The 26659-nt window shown below is 52.5% G+C and overlaps 1 protein-coding gene across 13 annotated transcripts in view; it reads right to left on the bottom strand.

Annotated features, from left to right (window-relative positions):
* The window catches only part of CTIF (cap binding complex dependent translation initiation factor), a 321818-nt gene continuing 295434 nt past the window's right edge, over positions 276-26659 (bottom strand). For 12 of the 13 annotated variants that reach the window (XM_013992850.2, XM_013992848.2, XM_021092869.1 and 9 more), the window contains 2 exons: positions 5941-5994; positions 276-4252 (listed from right to left, as the gene is read on the bottom strand). In XM_013992850.2, coding sequence (XP_013848304.1) covers positions 4037-4252; positions 5941-5994 — 270 coding nt within the window. In that variant the 3' untranslated portion in view covers positions 276-4036. Of the gene's footprint in view, positions 4253-5940; positions 5995-23809; positions 25671-26659 lie in introns of those variants that run through there. The other variant, XM_021092879.1, reaches the window with a different exon arrangement.

The following is a 26659-nucleotide window of genomic DNA, read 5'->3' as shown; positions in this document are numbered from 1 at the left end:
GTCATTTTGTGCAGGACTGGTTTAATGCTGCCACCTTGGCTAGGCCACAGTTCCCAGCTTGGGGTGGAGGGGCATCTCTCTCCTTCACCACATTCTCCTGGGCCGCTGTGGAGAGCAGGGGGCTGGAGAAGAGTGGCCCAACTATGGGGAATCTTCCTCACCACCTGGGGAGGTAGGGGCTCCTCCGAGGCCTCTGCCGACACCCGTGGAGAGGCACAAAAGCCTTTGGGAAAGCTCTCCTTTGCCAAACCCACAAAGAACACAGATTCAGGGCATTTTTGTTTTTGGCGTGGTTTATTTTTTAAACCCACTTGTAGTTTGGGTTCAGCTGGAAAGCAGGACATACTGAGGGAGGGGAGGTGGTCGCGAGAGCAGGATTCTGCTGCAGCTTTGGCAGGAAGCCCCAGGCCCCGACTCAGGGGAGGTAGGACCCGTGGCCAGGTTCCCAGCTGGCTTGGGCGAGGCGGGCAGCCCTTCTGTGCAAGTGGCCCGAGCAGAGGAAAGTTGCCTTTTCTCTGATCTGCGTTCTCAAAGGCCCAGCCTGAGGTTTCCCAACAGAGCGCCGACAGCTGAGGGAAAGAACTCTGCGGGTCGGCCAGAGTCTGTCGGACAAGGAACACTGGCCGGCTTCTGATGCCAGATAAGAGACTAGGACTTGGCGTCTGGGCGGCCCCGTGGGGCTGCTCCTGTGGCGGCCTGGCTGTCTGGGTCCCGGCCCCTGCAGCTGCCCAGGGCGTGATCAGTGGTCCATTTCCCACACCACCCCTCCCCATCCCTCAGAGGAAAATAAAATAAAAATCAGAATAAATACCGACTCAGCCAACATTTACATTTACATGGATGGACAGGACGATCCCCCAAACTTAAAGGTGTACAGACGGGTTCAGGAAGGACGAGCAGACGAAAGTGGGTTGGGGGGCGCACACTCCCGTGGAGGTTGGTGGGGCTCCCGCTTGTCCAGGGGAGGCTGGGGGCCTTCGTGGGGCTGCGGTCCCAGAGCTTAGGCAAAGCCTGGAGGCCGTGGGAGCGGGACTGCCGTGAGCAGGCTGGATGCCTGAGAGCGAAACAAGGACCACTTCGTTTTGACTGGCAGGGGAGAGATCCCAAGACAGGACTGGCCTCCGAGGGCTGGACTCTGCCTCCTCTGGGTGCCAAGGAAGCCACAGGCAAGTGGGGAAAACAGCGCGAGCCTCGGAAACGCAACATCCAGTTTAGCCTCCCGTCAGATACATTCAGAGGTCAGCTTGGATGGAGCCTCCCTCTAGCGAAGACCTCTGGCCTGGGGAGGGGACGGAGGTCTGGGGGCACCCACGTCTGCCCCCTGCTTCCTGTCTGAGTAGTCTCCCGAGGGAAGCTGCCTCAGGGTCCCCGATTTTAGGCTTTCCTGTTATTTTCCTTAAAAACAAATTTGTTTTTAAACGTTTTCCTTCCATGTCTGAAAAAGCAGCAGCAAGCTGCATTTAGAAAAACACAAATTGTTATTCGGATTGGCCAGGAAGCGCTTTCAAGCAACGGAGTAAACTAGGCAAACCATATGTCTGGAGCCACCGTGACACGACACGTAATTAAAAATATATTTATATATGTATACATATTTATATCTCACTTCTTCCCACTCTGGTCCTAACAGGTGAGGAGGGGTTGGCCCTGAGGCAAGACCGCCAAGGAAGGCCATTGGAGGAAGGGGCATGAGGCCCATGGCGCCCACGATGCCACCCGCTCTGCTTTCCAGGGGAACATCAGCCCCACGTGCGCGTGCCTGGGGTCCCTTTGGGAAGCTCGCTCTCTGGGCCCAAGGTAGGGATGGCAGGAGGCCCTGCTTCTCTGTCTCCTCCACTGCCACCCTCACCCCTAGGCCTCTGTCTTCCTCCGGGGCCCTGCTCCATTCTCATAGATACACACTCACTCACTCACTCACACCACTCAAGGGCAGCAGGGCCTATTTCAGCCCAGGTGCAGCTCTCTAAGGGCTGCCTGACTCCTCAGCACCGTGATTTCCCTAGTGCCCCCTCTGAGCACCTGAATGTCAGTCCAGCTCTTCCCTCAAGGCCTCCTGTGGGGCTTCTGGTGTCCCTGGGCCCCAGGCTGAGGAGGAAAGGCAGTGAGAAGCTTGAGAGGCTGGGGAGGAAGGGGCGGGGGAGGGCAGAGGCAGAGGCCAGGGGCAGCCGGGGCTCCTTGGCAGAGGCTACTGATTTGTTCCAGGTAAACTCTGCCCCCATGCCTTGTCCCCAACAGGTTCCCGTCCTGGGGCTGGCAGGCAGGTGGCAGCCAGGGGGTGATGGTGGGGGGAGTATGGAGGAGGCTGTCCCCAACCCCACCTGCCTGCTCTCCTAGACTCAACAAAGGGGACTTTCCTCCTGCCTGATGGGACCAGGCAGCCAGGGGGTCTCCAAGGTGACCCAGGCAAGGACTGGCTTAACAAAAGAGCAGGTGAGGAGACTGCTGGGCTCGGAGGTCACTTTCCAGGGGCTCATCCAAGTGTGGGCTCCAGATCAGGAGATGGGCTGTTTGGACACCAGTGAAAACCCAAAGCCAGTCTCCCAGGGCCTAACCCGCATCCTCCTCTGTAGCCATCACAGAAGGGGCTGCTCCCAGGGCTTGGTCCCTCCAAGAATCCCCAGTCTTGTTCCCAGCCTGGAAAGCTGGTGGCTCGCTCGTCCCCTGATGGTCCTGCTCATGACTGAGTGAATGCACCTTTTCACGACAGCCCTGGGGCTGCAGCTCCTAGAGCCCTCCTGTGACACGGACTGTGGGGGTGGGGGTGATTTAGCTAAAAGGCCAAGTCCTGGGGAACCAGGCACCAGCCCTACCATCCACATTCTCCCCCAACAGTGGAAGTTTAGGATGAGATCTGTGTGTGGAACGGGGGAGCATCACCTAGGGTTTTGGTTTTAATTCACCAGTCTCGTTCTGAGCCAGGCTTGGCCTGGGCTAGGATGGGTTTAAAGCTCTCCCAGCAGCAACAGTATCAGCCCTTTGAGGGAGCAAAGCTAGAATAAGAGGGAGCAGAGGTACTGGAAGCCAGGGGCTGAGGAGCAGAGGCTTCCAGCGGGGACCCCTGCTGGGGCAGAAGTTTCCAATTACCCTAATTGGCTATTGGCAAGCTGTCTGTGGCTAGAATCCTTCCAGAGGGGGCTGGGTTTGATCTCCTGCTAATCAGGGGGTCCTTGTGGTGCTCACTGTGTGATCACATCGCGGGCCCTTTTCATCGGGAGAGGAGACTTCAAAGCAGCTGACTTTTGAAAAAATAAAACACAATGAAACAAAAGAGCGCAAGTAGAACGGCAAACTCCATCTCCCCTCCCAGTTCCCCGGCCCCCGCGGGACCTGCAGCTTGGGGGCTGAACGGAGGAGGCTTGGAAGTTGGGAAGGTGGAGCGTGAAGGTTAGAGGAGGCCCCCACAGTCCCCCAGCTCAGCCGCGCGCGCGTGCGCGCGCGGACAAAGGCCGTCAATTACGGGCGGCTGGTGGGGACCGTGCCTGCCTTTGTCCTCCCGGACATCTGCTACATGTCGCCTGCTGCCAGTTGGCGACTGCGGCTGACAGCATGCGGGAAACAATGCAAGCCCGTCTCCGACCCACTTTTTCAGCCTCCTGTGGTCCTTTCTGACCCAAGCTGTACCCCTGGCGTGCGGGCTGCCAAGGCCTCTGAGGAGTCGCAGAGATGAACCCCTCGCACACAGCCCTTCGGGGGCGGCGCTGATGAGAGGGGGCGGGGAGAAGCGGGCGTGAGGAGGGGGAGTGGAGGGGAGGGGGAGGGCCGGGCCGCCGCAAAGGAGAAACATGCTTCCCTTACTGGTGTGAGCTGCCGCATGCTCAGGCTTGGGGGTGGGGTGGGGGGGGCTCGCAGGGTGAGGGAGCTTCTCCTAGGGATTTGATCCCTTCCCGGTCTGACTCCAGGCTGGCCGCCGGCTCTGCCTGCCTTCGTCCCCATTTCTTTCTCCCGCCAGGGCCACCCCTGTCCTCCCGCCTGTCCATCTGGCCCTGGGCATCAGGGCTCCAGCTGCCCGCGGGCCACCCGCCAGGCCCCCTGGCTGTCAGGCTGTCAGTTTCTGGATGGTTCTGTTGTAGTACTGCGTGATGGGGGGTGTCAGAGGGTTCCAGTTGTTGGCGTGGAGCTCGATGACCTCCAGGAGCAGGGACCGGGTCAGCATCGACTCTGAAGGGCACAGCATCTTGTCTCGGGCGCTGGCCAGGAGCTCGGCCATCATCTCGGGCAGCTGCTCCTCCAGCAGCCGGCCTGTGCTCTGCAGCTGCGGGCAGAGAAGTGGGGTTGGCATGTGAACTGGGCCTGAAAGGGCTCCTGACCCACTTTGGTTACAGGGGGTGCTGAGGGCAGGGACAGGAAATAGCTGGATTATCTCAGGAGGGTGTGAGCCCAGGTCTCTAGGCCTGGGAGTGGGTGGGGGTGAGGGGAAGGACCGGGAGGGGGCAACAGCCAATGAGACAGCCTCCATTTAACACCCAATCTGCTGGAGGAACAAGAGGAATCCGCATCTTGCCTGCCACCTGAGGCGGAAGAGCCCTTCACCCACCTGCCTCCCCTCATACAGGAAGCCTTCCTTGACTAGGGCCTTTACCCTCTACAGCTGTGTGACCTGCTTCCTTCAAGGCTGATCAGGTGGCAGTGTGTTAATTTTCACCTGCTGGGATGTCTCTCTGGAATCGAGCTTAGTCATTATTACCTGTGTGTGTCCATGTGGAACCTGCCCCCATCCCACCTCCCCACCCCCAGCAATGACCTGGGCATACACTTGTGACACAATGGGGAGGAGAGAAATTCAAAGGGAGGCAGAAGGCCAGTCAGAGGGTCTGCCCCCAAGAGCCAGCACCCCTTCTCCCCCAGTTGTCTTGACAAGCCCCCCCCAGAAGAAGGATCCCAAATGATCCCCTGGATCAGCACACCCTGAGCATCAGCCCCTGCAGTCCTCCTCCTGTAAGCTAAGCCCCCGTACCCCAACCCCAGCCTCAGCCCACCCACTTCCCAAGGCTCTGCCTTCTTCCCAAAACCTTCCTTGACCTCCCTGGCCTGCCTTGACCTCTCCCCTGGCGCCTCAGGGATGCGTGCTCTGTACCCATATTTATCCTCTACAACATTCCATCCACTGTGAGTGTGTGTGTATGAGAGAGATCTCTAACCCTAGCCAGACCACACAGGATGTCTGAGGGCAGGAACCATGCTTTTTCCTCCTCCCCCATCTTCCCTGCCCATAGCCCCATGTAGGGTACCAGCTGGAGCCCAACAGACGAAGGGGTGACTGTCCCATAGAGGAAGGCTGCTGTTTAGGCTCCCAGCACTCTGGTCCCTGGCTCCTCAGAAGTGGCTTTGGAGGCCAGGCACCTGCCCCCTGAGAGGTGTGTTCACACCCCAACGTGCCATGGGTGTGGGCCCTGGAAGCTCCCCCTGCCCCCGACTGCACTATGTCCTTGAGCTGTTTTCTGAGGGCACAGGTTTGTGCCTGTGACAGGGGCCAGAGCCAAGCATCTGGAGGAAGAGCCCAGAGATCAGTGGCCAGGTCTTGGGAACAAGAGTGGGACCGGCCACGGGGGCTGCTTTGAAATGGACAGGGCCAACTTGGGGGTGCAAGTCTCAGCAACTCCCCCCATACCCTATACCATCAAAGCCAAGGGAAAGAGTTGGGGGCGGGGCATCACTTGGAATCTCCTGAGTCACCTGTGTGGTGCTCCTGGCCAAGGACAGGGTAGTCTTGGGGGCAGAGGGAAAGTGGATGGTGCTAGCACGCCATCCTTCCCTTCAGAAAACCAGCGATCCTCTCCCCCAGCCCAAGTCCATGTCCACTTAGGAAGTCGCCCCCCCCCCGACACACCCTTGCCCTGGACTTGTGTGGACACTTCCAATGGTCCTTGAACCCCCGCAACAGTTAAGGGAAGAGGGACACAGAGGGTCCGAGATGGGAGGTGTCCAAGCATCACTGCTTACCTCCATTGAGCAGCACAGGACGGCATCTTCCTTCACATCCTGAGATTGCAAGAGCTGGAAGATAGGGGCAGAAAATGCCACTTAGGAACAACGCACAGGTCTCAGCCCTCAGTCCCCTGTAGCCTGGAACAAGCATCCCCAGGGGTGGGCCAGATAACCTGCAGAGGTCAGAGGGCAGCAGGAGCACTGCCCCAGGAAGCAGTGATGTCCCTGATGGGAGGGCTGCTGTGGTCATCGAGCATGGGCACCTTGGCCTGGTCAGCAGCCACAGCAGAGCAAGGCTGCAGGTGGATTTGAAGGGTAGCGGCAAGGATGCTAGGATCATTGCTAGTGAACAACTGGTCAGTCAAGATGAAATTCCTGATTCATGAGAGGGGCTCAGCCAGGATCTGGGGCTCCTGGGCCCTGGCTTTAGGAGGACTTCCAGAAAGCAAAACACTTTTCTCCACGGACCCAGCACGGTGAGCCTGCAAAACCATGCCGACCTGCACAGAGGCTGGAATTGCTTCCTGACCAAGGCCATGGCCAGGCTGCTCAGAGCTGGGACTGGCCACCCCCCGACCAGGCTTCCCTCTACCTGCTTCATGTTATTCTCTCAATCTCTCTCTTTCAGTTGCGATTAAACTCATAAAACAAGTTCAGCTTTTTTTTTTTTTGTCTTTTTGGAGCTGCACCAGAGGCATATGGAGGTTCCCAGGCTAGGGGTCTAATCTGAGCTGCAGCTTCTGGCCTACACCACAGCCACACCAGATCTAAGCCGTGTCTGTGATCCTTAACCCACTGAGCGAGGCCAGGGATCGAACCTGCAACCTCATGGTTCCTAGTCAGATTCATTTCTGCTGCTCCACAATAGCAAGTCCTGTCCTGAGCCTCAATTTTTTTTTTTTTCTTTGCTTTTCAGGGCTGCACCTGAGGCATATGGAGGTTCCCAAGCTAGGGGTCAAATCAGAGCTACAGCTGCCGGCCTTTGCCCCAGCTACTGCAACACCAGATCTGAGCCACATCTGCAACCTACACCACAGCTCATAGCAACGCCAGATCCTTAACCCACTGAGAAGGCCAGGGATTGAACCCTCAACCTCATGGTTCCTAGTCGGATTTGTTTCCACTGCACCACGATGGGAACTCTCTTTCCTGAATCTTTATCAACTTATCTATTCTGGACGTTTTACAATGGAATCATATAAATCATATAATACATGGTCTTCTATGGCTGGCCTCTTTCACTTAACCTTTTTTTTTTTTTTTTTTTTTTTTCTTTTTTGGCCACCTTGAGGCGTATGGATTTTCTGGGCCAGGGATCAAATCTGAGCTTCAGTTTTGAAGCTGCAGCAACTCAGGATCCTTTAACCCACTGTGCTGGGCTGGGGATGGAACCTGCATCCTGGTGCTGCAGAGACACGGCTGATCCCATTGGGCTACTCCACTTAACTAATGCTTTTACAGTTCATTCATGTTGTAGCCTGTGTCAGTTCTTCATTCCTTTTTATGGCTGGATGCTATTCCATGAACCCCCAGTAAAAATTCCTACCAGACACAGCTTCAGAGAAATTTTCCCATAGTGTTCTCCCCAAGCCCCACTGACCACTTCTACTGGTTCCTTTCCTGCTCATGCTTCTTCTTCCAACCCCTAAATACATCTCAGGTCCACCTCTACCTCACTCCCCATCACACGGATCATTCTAGCCATCAGATCATCTGCTCCATGTGATTTTTCTATCTGCTGGAACCCTCCATCTCAACCCGCAATGCTTTCCCATCCTTCAAGGCCCAGCTCACTTCCCAGATTTCCCTGGAGACTTCTGGATTAGCCCCGTCCCACCCCGGGGCCCAGAGTCCCCCTGGCTTTCCCACCCCCTAGCCTGCCACACAAGTGGAAAGACGTTTTCCACTGTGAACCGGGGCTTCCTGAAGGCAAGGGCAGGTGTGACATTCATCTTTGCTGCCCTTTAATATCAGCACAGCTCCTGGCCACAGCATGGGATTTGCTAAATGTGGGTCGTTGTGATTTATGCATTGTTTTTGTTTTAAAGGAAGGGTGGAGGGTAAGACGAGAGCTCCAGAGGAAGGCAATTTTAGGGTCAGCTTCCTCATCCACTGACCAAGAACTGGAGTCAAGGTTTCGGATCTGGACAGGCTAGGGTCAAGGTGAAATCACACAGCTGAGAGGGGCTGTTCCCTCTGCAGGCTGGAAACCCAAATTCCTCACACCCATCTTACCTTTCCTTTCTGTCACAATGCAGCCATCCACCCCTCCCAGGGTCTCCCTGGCCCCCCACCCCACAGCAGCCACAAGCATTCACTGGGGGGGGGGGGGGGCTGGAGATGCACTTCCTAAGTATCAAATGAGTCCAAGGGACCAGTCTGTGGGCCACAATGACCAGAGGCATTCGCAGGGACCCCATCTCCTTCTTCTTGGCATCTCTGTCAACATTAAGCAAGAACTGGTCTCACAGCAGACAGCCAGAAAGGACATCCTTTGGGGACGAAGGAGTGGAGGCAAGCCTGGAGCTGCTCAAAGGATGAGCTGGCAGAGAAGGAAGGGACCATCTGGGGAAGGAAACAGTGTCAGCCACACAGCGGCAGGTACTGACGGCCACTGGTGGGCACGCTCTGCCCACTGATCCTTCTGACTCCTAGCCTCTGAGCTCTTGTCAACCAGGAATTCTCAGCCACCAGGTATGAGCAGATGTTCCTCCCTCACCTTGTTCAGGGCTCTGCCTCAATGTCACATCTTTGGCCAGGGATTCCCTGGCCAGCCTGGGTGTAAGTGATCCCGCTATTCACCTCCTGGCTTCTTCCTCTCCGTAGCATCTCTCACCCCTGACATACGATCTGCTTGTTGACCTATTGTCTCCCCCACTAGAAGGCAAACTCCAGGAGGGCAGTGCCTCTGTTCTGTCCATTGCTCTCACCTGCCACACAGCAAGCACTCAGAAGTATATATATTTTTAAGGGCCACATCTGCAGGATACAGAATTTCCTAGGCTAGGGGTTGAATTTGAGCAGCAGCCGCTGCCTACAACACAGCCACAGCAACACCAGATCAGAGCCGCATCTGCAAACTACACGGCAACTTGCGGCAACACTGGATCCTTAACCCACTGAGCAAGGCCAGGGATCGAACTGCATCCTCATGGATGCTAGTCAGGTTCTTAACCCACTGAGCTACAAGAGGAACTCCCTCGGAAGTATTTATTGACAAATACGCCCTAAGGGGCCGGGGGGGTGGGCAGGGGAAGACCCACCACCCAGCTGGGAGAGTCTGCAAGTGGGGAGGGACTAACCTAGAGGGGCAGCACCTTGGGGATTCACCCAGGTGCACGCACTTGAACAGGTGAGGATGAGCAGGATGTGGGTACCCCCACCCCACAGGCTTCTCTTGCCAAAGCAGACACAGCACAAAATTATAGTTGATGTGTCTGCCAACACGGTGTTTGTAGAAACCGAAACACATCTCTAGATGGCAATTTGGTGATAACTATCAACATTACAAGAGTACAGACCCTCTGACCAAGCGATACTGCTTCCAGGAATCTATCCTACACATGCCCCCCCCCCCCCCACAGGCACCAAGCCCCGGATATAAGGTTTTTTTTCTTTTTTTTTTTTTTTGTCTTTTTAGGTCTGCACCCATGGCATGTGGAGGTTCCCAGGCTACGGGTCAATTGGAACTGTAGCTGCTGGCCTACACCACAGCCACAGCAACACAGGATCCGAGCCATGTCTTCAACCTACACCACAGCTCGTGGCAATGCCAGATCCTTAACCCACTGAGCGAGGCCAGGGATTGAACCTGCATCCTCATGGATACTAGTCGGGTTTGTTAACCGCTGAGCCACGATGGGAACTCCTGGATATAAGGGTTTTGTAGCACTACTGCAAATAGCTTGAATGGCCACCAAAAAGGGGACTGGGAAAATAATGAGGACACGTCCATGCAGAGGAACACTCTGCAGCACACAGTTGTCCCTCCCACTCTACACTGGCACCTGCTTCTTGAATTTTCTTGCCTCCCAGGGCTGCAGACCCTCAAGGAGAACCAAGGGAAGCATCCATGGAGTCAATGTTGGGGGTGGGGGCTGTTCTGGGAGTCACACCAGGAAAAGCGTCCCTCATCTAGAAAACCCAGGAGACCAGAGTGTGGACCAGGAAGCAGGCTGGGAGGTGACTCACCCTGCAACAGGCTTACCTGAGTCACGTGGTTCAGCATCTGACCCAACCTGCTGTGGGAGGGGCTGGTTCCAGGACTCAGTAGTGAAGGGTCCCCTGACTATCTGGGATGGCATGGGGGTGGGGGGCAGGGGAAGGTGAGCCTAGCCCAATTTACTCTGCAAGGAACATGGGGACGAGTATTAGGCGAGCTCTGAGGTTTGCTGAAACTTCCTTCTGGTTTGTTCCCGTAGAGCTTTGCCACAGTGCTTAGCAGGGAGAAAATCCTTAAAATAAAAATTGCTGGGAGAGGAGTTCCTGTTGTGGCACAGCGGAAGCGAATCTGACTAGGAACCATGAGGTTGCAGGTTTGATCCCTGGCCTCGCTCAATGGGTTAGGGATCTGGCGTTGCTGTGAGCTGTGGTGTAGGTCGAAGATGTGGCTTGGATCTGGTGCTGCTGTGGCTGTGGTGTAGGCTGGCGGCTACAGCTCCGATTGGACCCCTAGCCTGGGAACCTCCATAGGTCGTGGGTGTGGCCCTAAAAAGACGAAAAGACCAAAAAGAAAAAAGAAAAAGAAAAAGAAAAAAATTGCTGGGAGAAATCACGAGAAAGGGGAAAAATGGGGGATCTGGTGGGAAGGGAACTCCTAGAGACAGAGTAGGTAGTGGCAGCTGGTTGGAGACAGGGGAGCAGGGGGCTGGGAGCTGACAGGAAGGGCGAGGGGTCCCACTCTGGGTGCACCTGGCATGCCGGCTGACATGTAGGAGGTGCTCGGTAACACCTGTCACGGTGAATTGAGATGAATCTGGGATCATGTCCTGCCCTGAGATCAGCTTCCTGGGGGTTCTGAGGCTTCGGGACCCATGATCTAACATGATGGGAAATACCAGGAAGAGCCAGGGTGGGATAAGTTCCATATGCTCTGAAGTGCGGCCGTTTCTCCCTCCGAGTGGCCCTGCAACTTCTCTCTGCGCTGCGTGGACAGCCTCTGGAGCCTCCGTGCTCCTGACAGCAAAGCCTGTCTCCTCTTTCCTTCTTACTGCCTGAAGCAGAGCCAGGTTAGGGTTTTCAGTTCTTCCTTTCTTCCTCACATCTTTGTGACTGGACTATATCCTCTGCTCTGCACGTCCAAACTCCCTGCAGGCCAGCTCCCTGCCCTGGGTGGGGCTGGGGGGGAGGCCCTGGGTTCTTGGCTATCAGGGTAGGGGACAGACTTGGGGTGGGGGCTCTCAAGCAGGCCTGTGGGCCGGCTCTCACCCTCAAGCCTCTCCTCCAACCTTATCTTTCACTCAGTTGTTTGGGAAAGTCTGTGTTAAGCCAAGAATCACATTGTGTGATAGGCCCTCTGGAAAGCAGCCTGCTGGGTTTTCTCAAGGAAGTGGGGGAGGACTGGGAGGTTTCTTTTGTTTGGGTTTTGTTGTTGTTGTTATTGTTTTGATGTGTTAAAGTTTTTTTTTTTTTTAACTTTAAAAAACTGAACTATAGTTGATTTACAATGGTGCGTCCATTTCTGCTGGGCAGCAAAATGATTCAGTTATACATACACATACATTCTTTTTTATAGTCTTTTCTATTACGGTTTATCTCAGGATATTGAATACACTTCCCTGGGCTATTCAGTAAAACCTTGTAGTTTATCCATTCTATGTCATGGTTTACATCTGCTAACCCCAAACTCCCAGTCCCTCCATCCTCCCCTCCCCCTTGGTAACCACAAATCTGTTCTCTAGGTCTGTGAGTCTGCTTAGTAGATCAGTTCATTTGCGCCCTATTTTAGATTCCAGGACCAGGGTGTTTTCACTGCACTTTTTCCTCTCAGTTGCTGAGATGCAGAGTTCAGGAAGGGAACTGGGCGCTGCAGACCATGTCCTGTTCTCCCTGCAAATGCTATGCTATCCTGGCCACTCGTGGCCAGCTTTTGAGGGTGGACCCTCGAAGCCGTAGGACTGAAGGGCTGCAGAAGGGACTGCATCACAGCCAGGAAGTCGCACCCTGCAGCTCTGTGTGGGCAAACAGGAGGCTAGCCTGCCTTACCCTGGGGGGAATCCTTGACACAACTCTATAGGGCTCCCTCCCCAGGACCCCTGAGGGGCTCCCATGCCTCTGCAGGATCATTGGGTTAGGAGGAATCCTTCCTTGACTCTCTCTTTGTGGTCCATGTCCCAAGGGTAAGATCCTTCCATTCTTTCCCGTCTTGGCCAAAACTTACCTGTTTTTGTGTTCCATTTCTTCAGGGCTCTGCTCTCCTAAAGGACAGCTAGTTTGGGGATGCATGAATCTGTGCTGGTACACTGAGGGGGCCATTGAGCTCTGTTGTTGATACATGTTCTCTTTGGGATCTTCTGGAGACAATGCATTAAGTCCAGGATGAGTCTCAAAAAGTAGTGGCAACTTGAAAAGATACTTGTCCACCCATGTTCACACAACTCAACAGGCAAGAGTGGAAGCAACCCAAGTGCCCACTGATGGATGCATGAATAAACTAGATGTGGCCTATCCATATAATGGAATGTTATTCATCCTTAGAAAGGAAGGAAATCCTGTCACATGTTGCGACATGGATGAACCTGAAGACATTATGCCGAGTGAAACAAGTTGGTTGCAAAAGGACAAATATTGTATGATTCCACTTGTTTGAGGGACCTGGAGCAAATTCAGAGATAGGAGGTAGAATGGCGGTTGCCAGGGGCTGGGGAAGAGGTAAAGGGGAGTTGGTGTTTAATGAGTGCAGAGTTTCAGTTCTGCAAGATGAAAAAGTTCTGGAGATGGATGATGGTGATGGTTGCACAACAATGTGAATGCACTTAATGCCACTGATCTGTGCACTTAAAAATGGCTAAAAAAGGGAGTTCCTGTGGTGGCTTAGTGGGTTACAAACCCGACTAGTATCCATGAGGATGCGGGTTCCATCCCTGGCCTTGCTCAGTGGGTTAAGGATCTGGCATTGCTATGAGCTGTGGTGTAGGTTGCTGACTCGGCTCAGATCTGGCATTGCTGTGGCTGTGGTATAGGCCTGTAGCTGCAGCTCTGATTTGACCTCTAGCCTGGAAACTTCCATACGCCACAGGATCAGCCTTAAAAAGCAAAAAAAAAAAAAAAAAAAAAAAAAAAAAAAAGCTAAAATTGTCAATTTTAATGGCTTTTTAAAATACACAATTAAAAAAATGGTTTAAAAGCAGTGGCAGGCAGTAGGCACACAAAAAACTGCTCAACATTACTAATTGTTAGAGAAATGCAAATCAAAATTGAAACAAGGTATCACCTTACACCAGTCAGAATGGCCAACAGTAATAAGTCTACAAATAACAAATGCTAGAGAGGGTGTGGAGAAAAGGGAACCCTCCTACATGGCTGGTGGAAAAGTAAATGGGTACAACCACTAGGAAAACAGTATGGAGGCTTTTCAGAAAACTAAATATAGAGTTACCATATGATCCAGCAATCCCACTCCTGGGCATATACCAGACAAACCTACAATTCAAAAAGATAACATGCACCTCTATGTTCATAGCAGCACTATTCACAATAGCCAAGACATGGATGTCACGTCACCTAAATGTCCATTGACAGGGGAATGGATTAAGAAGATGCGGTACATATATGCAGTAGACCATTACTCAGCCATAAACAGAACAAAATAATGCCATTTGCAGCAACATGGATGCAACTAGAGATTCTCATACCAAGTGAGGTAAGTCATAAAGAACAAGACAAATACCATATGACATCACTTATATGTGGAATCTAAAATACGGCACAAATGAACCTATCTACAAAACAGAGACAGACACACACAGAGAGAACAGACTTGGGGTTGCCAAGGGTGTGTGTGTGGGGGGAAAGGGAGTGGGATGGACTGGGAGGTTGGAGTTAATAGATGCAAACCATTACATTTAGAATGGATAAACCACGAAGCCCTACTGTATGGCACAGTGAACTAGATACAATCTCTTGGGATAGACACTGATGGAAGATAGTATGAGAAAAGGAATGTATATATATGTATGACTGGGTCACTTTGCTGCACAGAAGAAGTTGATATAACACTAAATCAACCCTACTTTAATAATAATAAAAAAAAAAGCAGTGACAGGGAGTAGACACTCTTTGCTGGTCAGGCCATTCCCTGCCTGGACAGGACTGTCTCTCTCCTCTGACATTTGCTCATTGGAAGAAAAGCTCTACCCATGTGGGCGGCAGGGAGGCTGACCTGGGGGTTGAGGGCCCTGGGGTAGGGTGAGGAGCAACCCACTCATCAAAGTCTTTGGCACAGAAAGGGGTGTGGGCGGGCTGGGGCAGGCAAACCACCCGCACCCTCGAACAGTGAAATGTGTTTCTTGGACGGGAATCCAAGGCAATTGTGCGAGCCCACACAGTGTTTGTTCGGAAGCTAATGCATTCCTGTCCTATTGTCTCTGCCGGAGACTTGTTGTGGGCACACCCATCATATCCTCCCTCAGGGAGAGGCCAAGGTGCTCCGAGTAAGGCTGTGGGAGGCCCGACAGCAAAAAGGAGAAAGGCAGCACAGCGTGAACACGGCGGAGTCCTGGGGGAGGGTCCCCAGGGCAGGGACATGTTGCCCAGGGCGTGCCCGGGATGCTGCCAGGCTGGTTGCTGGGGATGCCACCCCGTGGGATGGGAGAGTGCTGATGGAAGGACCCATGCGGCTGCCTTTTACGGCGGAGACCTCCGCTTCTTCCAGCCCGCCCTGACCATCTCCGCCCACCAACAACATGGCTCCAACCTGGGTAGAACAAAACGCAGTGGCCTAATCCGCCACAGTATAAATTCAGTCAAGCCCCTCTTGCAGGAGGCCCCTCCTTTGGGGGTGGTGGAAGGTGGGCTGTGAGCAGCAACAGAGGAGCAAAAGTGAGAAGATACTAGAGCTCATGTGATTGGTTAATTTGCTGGGGAACAAACTCAGGGCTCTGATTGGCTGGGCCTGCAGAAGGGTGGGACACCCTGCAAGCTGGAAAGAAGTCTCCGGAAGAAGAGAGAGAAAAAGAAGAGGCGAGAGTGGGAGGTGGAGGTCACCGATGGTGGTGGCGGAGGAAGCCACAGAGATGGGCACGAGCCTTGACCTTAGAGAGCCAGGGGAGAGGGGGCAGAATGAAGGGAGCCAGGGGAGATGGCCTCGGGGTATGTGGTCTAGACGGGCGGCGGGGTGAGGAGCTGCACAGGGCCACCTGCATCTCAGGAGCTCCCTCAGATTGGAGTCAGGGCCCCCGTGCCTCTGGTGGACCTGGACTGGCATCTACAGGTGAGTCTAGAGACAGCTCTCGATAATGACCTTGAATCGTCAGGAAGAGAGTAGGTTATGTCTGGGTCTCTTCAGGGAGGCAGGAAAGGAGATAATCTAGCCACAGAAGGGTGTCATCAAAAACGTGCAGCAGGTTTGGAGTAGAGACCTGCTATGAACTATGCGTAGTCACTCTGCACCTCAATATCCTTACTTGAGAATGGGGATGAGGCTTGCCTAGAATTGTTTTGACCATCTGTTGAGATAATGTAGCGAAAGAGTTCTGAAAAGTGCAAAGCTTGACTCAAATGCAAGGTGTTATTATTGTTATTAAGTGTGCATCTTTATAGACATGTATCTTTCATGAAGATCTTGACCTGCTTTGAAATGTGCCATCACATTTATCCTCGTGACACTCTTGTGGAGACGGAGAAAGGCCACAGGTATAGTTACCTCTGGTTAATAGAGAAACCTCTAAGAAGAACTGCAAGGTGCTCAGAAGTCCTGGGTCAGCATTCCCTTTCTTGGGGAATTATTTTATTTTCTCTCTCATTAGCTAATTCTTATTTTGCTGGTTGAAGCTCATAATTCTTTTTTTTTTTTTTTTTTGGTCTTTTTAGGGCTCCACCTGCAGTATACGGAGGTTCCCAGGCTACCGGTCCAATCAGAGCTGCACCTGCTGGCCTATACCACAGCCGCAGCAATGCCAGATCTGAGCCGGGTCTGAGACGTACACCATAGCTCACAGCAATGCCGGATCCTTAACCCACTGAGCAAGACCAGGGATTGAACCTGCCTCCTCATGGATGCTAGATTTGTTTCTGCTGAGCCACAACAGGAACTCTGGATCTCATAATTCTTCACAAAATTGAAATGATTTGACCTATTATTTGCCTGCATTGGCTACCATTTATCCATCTAAACATCCATCCATCCATTCTTTAATCCACCCACATATCATGTATCCAACCTTCCATCCATCCTGTCCTTTCATCCATCTACCTATTTACCCATCTGTCTTCTCACCCACTCATCCATCCATCAAGCCATCCTTTCAACAGTGTTTATGGAACACCTACTATGTGCTAAACACTGTGTAAATACAAGGATGACAAGAAGAATAAGACTTGTAACTTACAGTCTAGTAGGGCAAATAGAGTGTATTAGGAATATAGGGTTGGAGGAGTTCCCGTCATGGTGCAGTGGTGAGCGAATCTGATTAGGAACCATGAGGTTGCAGGTTTGATCCCTGGCCTTGCTCAGTGGGTTAGGATCTGGCATTGCCGTGAGCTGTGGTGTAGGTCACAGACACAGCTCGGATCTGGTGTAGCTATGGCTCTGGTGTAGGCTGGTGGCTATAGCTCCAATTGGACTCCTGGCCTAGGAACCTCCATATGCTGCAGGAAGCGGCCCTAGAAAAAGGCAAGAAGACAAAAGACAAAAAAAAGAAAAAAAAAAAAAAAAAAGAATATAGGGTTGGAATTTGGGTGTTGAAAAACATACCAGGCAGATGACATAAGCAGCAGCACATGGTATAGGCACAAAAACAAACAAAAAGTGAACTAGTGGAGTGCACTGGTGAATAACAAGTATTTCAAGAGGCTAAAATATATGGTGCTAGGAGGAAAGAGAGAATATGATGGCCAGGGCCAGGGCCACATCCTAAAGAGCTCTAGATGTCATGCTACTAGGTTTGGATTATATCCTAATGAACTAGAGAGCCACCAAAAAGAATTTAAACTGGTGAGTAGGGTGATATTGTTTGCAGTGTGGAGAGTAGGTTGGAGCTGGTGGGGTAGGGGGAGAATTGGAAACAAGGAGATTGGAGAGAAATTATGATGGCTTGAGCAAAGGCAGGAACAATGGGAGGGGACAGGTTTAGGAAGTAAGGGTGAGGAAAAGGACAATGTAGAAGATGGACAACCCCCAGGTTGGGGCTTGTCAACTGGATAAGCTATGGTACCACCACCGATATTCAGAAGGCAGGAAGAGGTGGTTTGGGAAGGAAGGAATGAGTCTGGTGTTAGAAATGTTGACCCTGCGGTACTTGGGGGTGACCAGGGAAGATGACTTGTGGGAGATTGGCAACCTGTAGTTTTCAGTGCCCAGGTGTAAGTCAAGGCCACAGGTGTGGGATGACCTAGGGAATGACATGGAATAAGAAGAGAAGAGGATGAGCGCTCCTTGAAAGAGCAACATTGAAAGGGTGGTGATGGAGGAGTAACCCCCAAAGGAGCACAAGGGTGGTCAGAGAGCTAGGCAGAGCAGGAAAAAGTGACATCATGGAAGCCAAGGGAGGGCTAGGAAGTCAAGGTCATTTCTTGTTGACAAGGTCAAGGTCAACAGTGTCAAATGCTCAGACCGGTCAAATGAGATGAACAATGACCAGCAGTCCCTGGATTTCATGATTAGGAGACTTTGCCATGATGACTTCATGCAGGGAGGGGGGTGGGTGGAAGCCTGGCTAACGTGGGGCTGAATAGGGAGAGTGAGTCAGGAAGTGGAGACAGAAAAAGTGGACCCTTGGAGTTCCCACTGTGGTGAAATGGGATCTGCAGTGTTTCTCTGGCGCCAGGGCACCGGTTCCATCCCTGGCCTGGCACAGTGGATTAAAGGATCTGGCGTTGCTGCAGCTGCAGTGTATGTCACAACTGCAGCTCAGATCTGATCCCTGGCCCTGGAACTCTATATACTGCGGGGTGGCCAAAAAAGAAAAAGAAAAGAGTGGACCTTTTCTTTTGCTTTGGGCTTTCTGTTCCTTCTTCTCTGTCTCTCACTCTCCTTTCCTCCTCCCTCTCTCTTTTTCTTTCTTCTAGTTGGGAACTTGCCTGGCAGTGGAAAAGAAGGGTAGAATGCTAGGAGAAAGAGATTGGCCTGGGGCCAAGTGGAATCGTCGGTACAGTGGAAGAGACTTGAGCATAGGCAGAGACAAGCATGTAGCATGCGGAAGAGAGGGGTTAATGAGGAGAGGGTCCCCAGTGCATAGATTAGCCTTAAATAAGAGAAAAACCATCACTCCTCTACCATGGACAAGAGGCACTAGTATGGCTGTGGATACAGGTACATGTGTTAAATGCTCACACTGTTAGGAAATAAGTATTGCTTTATGTTTATTACTTATTATTGTCATTCTATGCCTGCCTGCATTTCCTTCATCCCCAAGATAGGGGAATGTGCCCCCAATGTCACTTTTCCACTAGCCTAATATGAAGCCCTGGATGTCAAGGAAATTCATGGTCCTGAACTGGCCCTCAGTCCAAGCTTGTGCCCTGTGGTCTGGCTGTCAGCCCTCCTAACTAAGATGGGCAGGCGGGCAGGCACCCTTACTGCGGACGAGGCGCCCTGGAGGGAATAATTAGCCTTCTTCCTGCAGAGCTTGCAAACCGCCTGTACAAAGTGGCCACAGTAAATGTCACACGGGGGAAGGCTTCATCCCACAGCTGGCCCCAGGGGGTGGAAACATAATCCAGGGCTCAGAGCAGACACTGAATCCTTCTGCAGACACCAGAGCCAGAGGACGGGGCCACGGCTCCAGTGACTCCTCTTGGGGGCCAAGCCCTGGCCAGTGGCCTGGACAGGAGGCGCGTTCTGTTTACAAGAGTCCCTGTAGCCATGAGTTCAAAGGACCCTGCATTGGGCTTTGAGGGACCTTGGCTATGACTTCTATCAACACTTCCCAGCTTCTCCTTTAATGCCCTTGTCTTTCCTTCTGGAAGCCTTGCCTGTCCTTTTCTGTATTCACTGCCCTCTCTTAAAGGGTGGACACAAAATGCCCAAGGCAGCCCTGAGGTTTTACCTTCCAAGAAGGGGTCTCCTGAGGGCTGCATCACACCTTCCGGGGCCTCAATCAGCCCCTGGCCTGTATTTTGGGACTGCCTACTCCAGCTGCCAAGCTCTGAGCTTTCTGCATATTTTAAAATCCATTGTATCCTTATGCTGGTTTACCTGAGGTAAATATCATTGTCATTATCTTCCTTTTAGAGTTGCAGAAACGGAGTCACAGAGAGTGACATGAATGTCCAACGAGCACACGGGTAATGGAAAACCGGCTTGGAACCCAGGTCTCGTCTGCCTCCAAAGGCAAAGGACATAACTGCTGCCCCATGAGTAAGTCCCACATACACAAGGTTAATGGGGAGAGGTCAGCGAAAGGCGGGGTGACCGCACACCTGGTGTGCCTGGGATGGTCACAGTGTTCACCCCAAATAACTAGTAATGGCACTCCTTTGGGAATCTTGCATGATACCACTACACCAGTGGCACTGATAATGGCACTCCTTTGGCTCTCCAAAGTGCCCTGACTTGGATGATGACACTATAATCACCATATATTATAATATAGTCATATATTATATATTCTAGGTGATCAATAATCATATATTGTAATATACTCTTTCTATATTAAAGACAAGGGCAGCCCCCCACCTCTGCGACCCGACCAGACAGTACATCTCTGGCCTGGTGTATCATCTCTCCTCTTGGTACCCAAGCGCTCCTGTCCATCTCTGAGGAGCTTAGCAGATGAGGGAGAGAGAAGGGCTCTGAAGGTGACAAAATGCCCCTGCTCCCAGGGAGAGGTGGTTATCATGGCAGAAGGTCAGGACACCTGCCGCAAGGCCTCACTTGACCTCACCTGGGGCTGCCAGCGCGAACTGCTTCCCTAGGATGGGAGCCGGAACTGGATGGGACTATGGTAAGAGGTGCACGGTCTACCGCTCTCCGCTAGAGGGGCGGGGCCCTGGGCAGAGCAGATGAAGAAGAAGCAGATGGAAAAGCAGCTGTTCTCCAAACTTTCTCTGGGGGAGCCCAGCCAGGAGGGCTTGGCCCGGAGATAGCAGGTGGCACCTGGGACCATCATCCCCCCACGATAGCATCCTCTGGATGCCTCTCTGAAGGAATGACAGCATGTTGTGTCTGACCCAGTGTGTATGGCTCCCTGAGACAAGGAGAGGGGGTGGGCTAGCTGGCGGGGGGTACCCTGAGGCTTCAGGCATTGGGCAGACACCCCTCACCAGGTCAGTCTGAACTCATAGGTCCCTCCTGGTGCCCATCAGGCTGGGACCCCGGCCAGCATAAGGAGAGGGCAGAGCGGGGAGGACAGCCCAGATTGTCATCTGCTCTTAGGGGGGCCTCCCCTGACCCCTGGCCCTTGGCTTCCCTCAACCTCCACCCACCTGAGGCCTGGACTTGACCTTGTGGGTTTTGGTGGGGGCAGGGGAGGGTGTGAGAAGCTTCTCTGGTGGAGGGAACTAGCTGCCTGCAAAGGCATTTTCCGCTCTCTAAAGTAAACAATCAAACAGGAAATTAATCGAGAAACCCACATCAACGGAAGGTTCAGGTTGTGATTTTCACAGCCCCAGAGCCAGGAAATTCAAAGTTATAGTTCCCATAGCAACTCGCCCATAGAATCGGGGGCCCCACAGCCACTGGGCTGGAATGAGACCTTGGAAGGTCAACTAGGCCAGCTCCTTGCCTCCAGGAAGTGCAGCTCTACAGCAAGTTTGAAGGCGCCAGGGTAGTATTGCTCTTCTCCCAGGGAGCCTGGGACAATGTCAGGACCTGCAAGGCCTGGGCTTTACTTTCAGTTCTCAGTGACGAGCCTTGTAAACCCTGCAATCAGCTGATAGCTCTGAGCTTCCGTTTTCTTTTTAATTTTTTTCAAAATTATAGTTGATTTACCATGTTGTCAGTTTCTGCTGTACAGCAAAGTGATGACCCAATCATATATATATATATATATATATATATATATATATATATATGAATTCTTTTTCTTATATTCCATCATGTTCTATCACAAGTGATTGGATATAGTTCCCTGCGCTATACAGCAGGACCTCACAGCTTATCCATGCTAAATGCAATAGTTTGCATCTACTAATTCCAAACTCCCCGTCCATCCTACTCCCTCCCGCATCCCCTCCATGTCCATGAGTCTGTTTCTGTTCAGCTTCACTTTTCCATATCCCCATAACCATTATTCCTGTATCCCTGTGTTCTATAAATTAGAAATAAGATTTATGCCTGCAAGACGCTCAAGTGAGGGGCTGAGTGAGGCATACTTATTCTTACATCTCCCAGCCCTTGTTCTACTTGGGCCCATAACCACCCCCATCTCTGGACCTTGTGATTGGCCTTGACGCCCCCCCCCCACCCCCGCCTCCATGCTGTGGTTATTTTTCCTCCAAGAAACCTCTCCATTGATTGACAGGGCCAAAAGCTTTCAGCCAGCCTCCAAGGTGGCTACATTTTTCAGATGTCCTTGTCTCTTCAACTTGCCCTTCCACCCCTCCTGGACCAAATATATAATAGTAGCTCAAGCTGCACTTACTGCTCCCCTGACTGATAACCAAGTGGCCTGAATGGAACCAGAGGTAAGCTCCCCCCACCCCACCCCCCGTTCAAGCCTGTGGGGGGTTGTACGTCTTGGGTGGGGTTTTCTTTTGTGTGCGACTAGTGAGGAGTCCCGCCTGGCAGGAAAGGAGATAAGGGCGTTGGAGCTCCACTGAGAAGGAAACAGTCTGGAATCCTTCCCCGAGAGTCACCCTGCCCTCCCACCCGAGATGACCACGAGAGCCGGCTGGCCTTATCGGCGAGGTTCTGCAGCCCAGGCCCAGGGACCCCTGGGATAACACAGGCCGAGGCAGGAGCGGGCACTCCCGGGCAATGGGCCTGTAGTAAAGGGTGCCCGGCCCGCCCGCCCACCCGCCCGCCAGCCTGGCTCTGGAGACGAGCCGTGAATTGAGCAAAGCAGTGGAAAGAGAAGTGGCGCCTGCTGGAAAGCAGACAGAGCGGCTCCTGGATTTCCTAACAGGCACAGCCGCGTGCCAGGGCCGATGGGCCAGCTCAGAGTGCCCGCCCGGCCTCGCTTGCGAAACAGCTCTTTCCTCCCCTGGGTGAGCTTTCCCGGGTGGCCGAGCTGCTGTCTTGCCACCCAAGTCCCTGCGTGAGGCCTCCCCCTCCTCCCCTCCCACCCTCCCTTGGGCTTAAACACCTCAGAGGACAGTGGGAAAGGTGGGATGCCTCCTGGGAGCACAAGACGTTTCCTTTCTAGAAGCCAGAAAAAGAAATTTAATCAGGAAGGAGTGACGAGAAGGCAGGTATGGACAGAGGGCTGATTTCTCTGCAGTCTCAGAGACCAGGAGGCGGGCATTGCCACAGACGGTGACCCACTGGCTTCAGAGGAAAGGCCTCCCTGTGTACAGAGTCGGGGGCCACTCTAGGCGGGGGTCCAGCCCTGCTCCCTGATGGGCACACAGTCATCTGAAGGCTGTGCCAACCCACCTTTTCTTTTTCTATTTTCTCTTTAGGGCCACACCTGCGGCATATGGAAGTTCCTGGGCTAGGGGTCGATTCAGAGCTGCAGCTGCCAGCCTACACCACAGCCACAGCAACGCTGGATCCTTAACCCACTGAGCGAGACCAGGGAGCGAACCTGCATCTCCCTGGATACTAGTCGGGTTCTTTTCCACTGAGCCACAACGGGAACTCCTCCAACTCATCTTTTCTTGCACCAGGGAAGAAGCTTCTCAGAAGGTTCTTCATGGTATGTCAAGTTAACCAAGGGTCCCTCCTACCAGTTCTAGACTTTTCAGGGAGTGTGAGTGGGGAAGGGTACAAGTAACCAGCAAGGGGCTATGCTGCCCCAAGCATGGATGCTGAAGGAGCCTTTGCTGACAGCTCTGAGCGTGATCACGAAGGATAAAAGCCTGCAGCAGCCCGGTTCCCATCTTCCTGGGGTGGGAGTGGTGGGTAGGGTCTGAAGCCACATCACAGAAGCTGGGCTGGAGGCTGCCCCTTGGGTGAGGGAGCTTAGCTGGTCCTGCGGTGTGTTTGGGTGCGCGGAAGTAACCAAGGACCAACTGGGCAGGGACAGCTGTGCCTGGGACAATTAAGCAGAGAAAAATAGGGCTGTGCTCAAGGCATAATTAGCATTTGTACTCGGAGCAGCAGCCACCCAAATGGAGGGGCAGACAGGCCTGGGCTGAGAACAGGGCCTGGGCTGCCTGGGGACAGCAGAAGTACTCGCTGCCAAGTCTAAGATTGGAGATAAGACTATTTAAGTGGCACCTGGAAGTGTGTTTGGTTTTAGATCCTTACCCTTACCAAAGTATACATTTTCATAATGGAGTGACTCTTTCTAAATTGAGCTGATCTCTTTGGGTGAGTGAGCCTGTGAGTCAATATTCTTTCCTTTCCTTTTCTTTCTCTTTCTTTCATTCTTTCTCTCTCTCTTCTTTCTCTCTCTTTCTTGCTTTCTCTCTCTCTCTTTCTTTCCCTCTCTTTCTTTCTCTCTCTCTCTCTCTTTCTTTTTTAAGGGCCACATGTACCACATATGGAGGTTCCCAGGCTAGGGGTCTAATCGGACCTGCAGCTGCCAGCCTTCACCACAGCCACAGCAACATCAGATCTGAGCCTCATCTGCCACCTACACTACAGCTAACGGCAATGCCGGATCCTTAACCCACTGAGCAAGGCCAGGGATGGAACCTGCATCCTCACAGACACTAGTCGGGTTCGTAACACTGAGCCACAACAGGAATTCCTCAACATTCTGTATTACCCATGCCTTCCTTCTGGGTCCTACTGACCAGGCTGTAGGGGATAAAGTGCTTACCTGGTCCTCAGGCACTTGGGGCCCGCTTCCCCCCCAGGGAATGCTTCATCCTCTCTCTCCCCTTTATAAACTTTATAGGCTCTAAACCTGTAAGGGGCGAGCTCTTTGGTTTTACTCAGTTCTGAGTGTCTGGTCTAGAATCTACCCAGACTAGTTTTTCCTCATGCAGACCTTGTGCCCAGCTGGCCCTCTCAGAAGACCTGGGGATTGGATTCAAAGGAAAGCATGTGCTGGCTAGGGGCGAAGCCACTCAGAAGAGACTCTCTGTTCCCTGGGACAGCCCCACCAGTGACATACAGGCCTGGAGTATGGCCGGTCCTGTACCCTCCTCCAAGGAGTCTGAAGGGATGGAACAATTTTTCATTCATTCATTCATTCATTCAACGAGGAGACATCAATCCTCTCCTCATAGATCTGTTAGTTTAGAAAGAAGGAATACAGGCTTTACACAAGCAGAGCAGTGATGGGAGCCAGGGCTGTAAAGTGAGACTGCTTAGCTTCTAATCTCAACTCGATCACTCGATAATTACGTCACACAGGTAACCTCTCTGTGTCTCAGCTTCCTCATCTGGAAAGTGGGGGGTAGCATTAAATGAGATCATCTCTGACACATATTTAGAGCATCATCTGGCACACAGTAAACAAGGCTCCATCCGAGGTAGCTCTTATTAAGTGGGCTTGTTTTGCACAGAACTAAGGGTGATGTGGAGGTGAGTGGCAGCAAGGACCATTCTCACCTCTGCAGGGGGAGGAAGCTCAGAAAAGGCTTTCTAGGGGAAAGAGCTTTAAACTGACCCTTGAAGGCAGAGCTGGGAAAGAGTCAGATCTGAAGCCAGAGGGAGGGAACAACATTCCAGGCACTGACCCCTAAGAGTCCTGTGATTCTGGAGTACACAGAAAGAGGAGCCCGCCTTGGTTAGGATGCTGATGGGGTAATTCAGGTGACAGGTGACTTAGGCCTAGACAGTAGAGGGGGAGAGAAGCAGTGGCCAGAACCAAGAACTATGCAAGACCTGCTGTCCACAAACCTTGAGGACTGACAGGGTGGGGGCTGGCTAGGGATGGCCTAGGGTCTTCAGCCACCACAGCCAGGAAGATGGTGGCACCTTCCTTGGGAGGAGGAGCAGGTTTGGAGAGCAGGAAATGGGTTGCATTAGGACACTTGGAGTTTGAGGAATTAATGGGTGGGCCAGGGGAAGGTGTCAAGTGGATATACCTAGGCCTGGAGCTGTTACATCTAGAGTTTGTGTGGGTCCAGTTTGAGGGCTGCTGCCACCCTGGAAATTGGTCTGTGATCAACATAAGCTTTGGGGCCTCTGCCTGGGGTGTCATTCATGGCCGACCACAAGCTATGGTTGGTTGTCTGTCCTTTGGGTAAATCCTTCAGCTCCTCCATGCTTCTGGTTAAGGGGCCATCTTTAAGGTCTTAAAGGTGAACACAGGCCCTTGGCAAAGGCTCCCTCACTGAACTTGGGTTGATATGTATACGTGGAGCTGGCCTAAGTGTGCATATCTGTACACTCATGCACAAACAGATGAAGTATGACGAGCGAGGAGACGAGTCTCAGGGGAACGTAAAAAAAAGTCAATCTTGTTTCTTTGTATTTTTTTCTAGCATCTGTGTGAGTCCCTGCCTGTGCAAGGACCCAGGTGATATAGTCTCCAGGTGGAGCTGAGTCTGGCGTCTCAACCCAAGGCCTGGGCAGCACAGCACACCCACTGAAAGAGAGAGAGAGAGGTATTGGCTTGGAAACACCTCTTAGAGTCCCTGGTGGTGGCACATCTGCCTTCTGATAGGCAGGTCCCAATAGGTTTCCTCTGGGATGAGGCCAAGTGAAGCAAAGAGGTTCGCTTTTTTAGCCCTAGTCTAAGGTGATGGTGGCAGGACAGAAGAGGGAGAAGGTGGCTCTGAGAGGGAAGAGGGGGCAGATGAGCCCATATCTGGAGGGAGATTTGAAGCCTACAGGATGTGCAGACAGACTGGATGTGGGGGGATGGTGGGGAAAAGAGAGGAATGAGGGGAAGTGCCAAGTGTCCGGCCTGAGCAACATGCGCGGCCAGTGGTTTCATCCACCAAGATCATGGCTAGTTTGGAGGGAGGAACAGCTTTTGGTCATTTGGGTCTGGAGGTCAGAAGAGTGGTCTTGGCTGGAGACACATTTGAGAGCACTCAGGGCAAGTGGTATTTAAAGTCCTGACAACAGATCATTTAGACCGGGATTTCTCAGCCACAGCACAACTGACATTTGGGTCTGACAGTTTTCTGTTGGGGGGCCTCCTGGGCCTTAAGGATGCTGAGCAGAGGCCCTGGCTTCCTGCAAGATGCAGGTAGCACTTTCCCAGTTGTGACTACCCAAAACGTCTCTGGACACTACCATATGCCCCTTGGTAGCAGGGCCTTGGGTGTTGGGGGGCACCTGCCCCAGTTGAGAACCATGGATCTGGATCAGGGACTGACAACCTCCAGTCCACTGACCAGATTCCACCCTTGGCCTGCTTTGGTACCAGCCGATAAGCTAAAAACAGCCTTTGCATATTTAAATGATTGATTAAAAAAAAAAAAAGTCAAAAGAAGAACAATACTTTGTGACACAAAAAAATTACATAAAATTTGGGAGTTTCACCCCATGGCTCAGTGGTAACGAGCTTGACTGGGATCCATGAGGATGTGGGTTCAATCCCTGGCCTTGCTCATTGGGTTAAGGATT

This window comes from Sus scrofa, chromosome 1 (assembly GCF_000003025.6).
Source record: "Sus scrofa isolate TJ Tabasco breed Duroc chromosome 1, Sscrofa11.1, whole genome shotgun sequence".
Lineage (NCBI taxonomy): Eukaryota > Metazoa > Chordata > Mammalia > Artiodactyla > Suidae > Sus > Sus scrofa.
The sequence above is the reverse complement of the archived record's forward strand: the minus strand, read 5'-3'. Positions and strand labels throughout refer to the sequence as shown.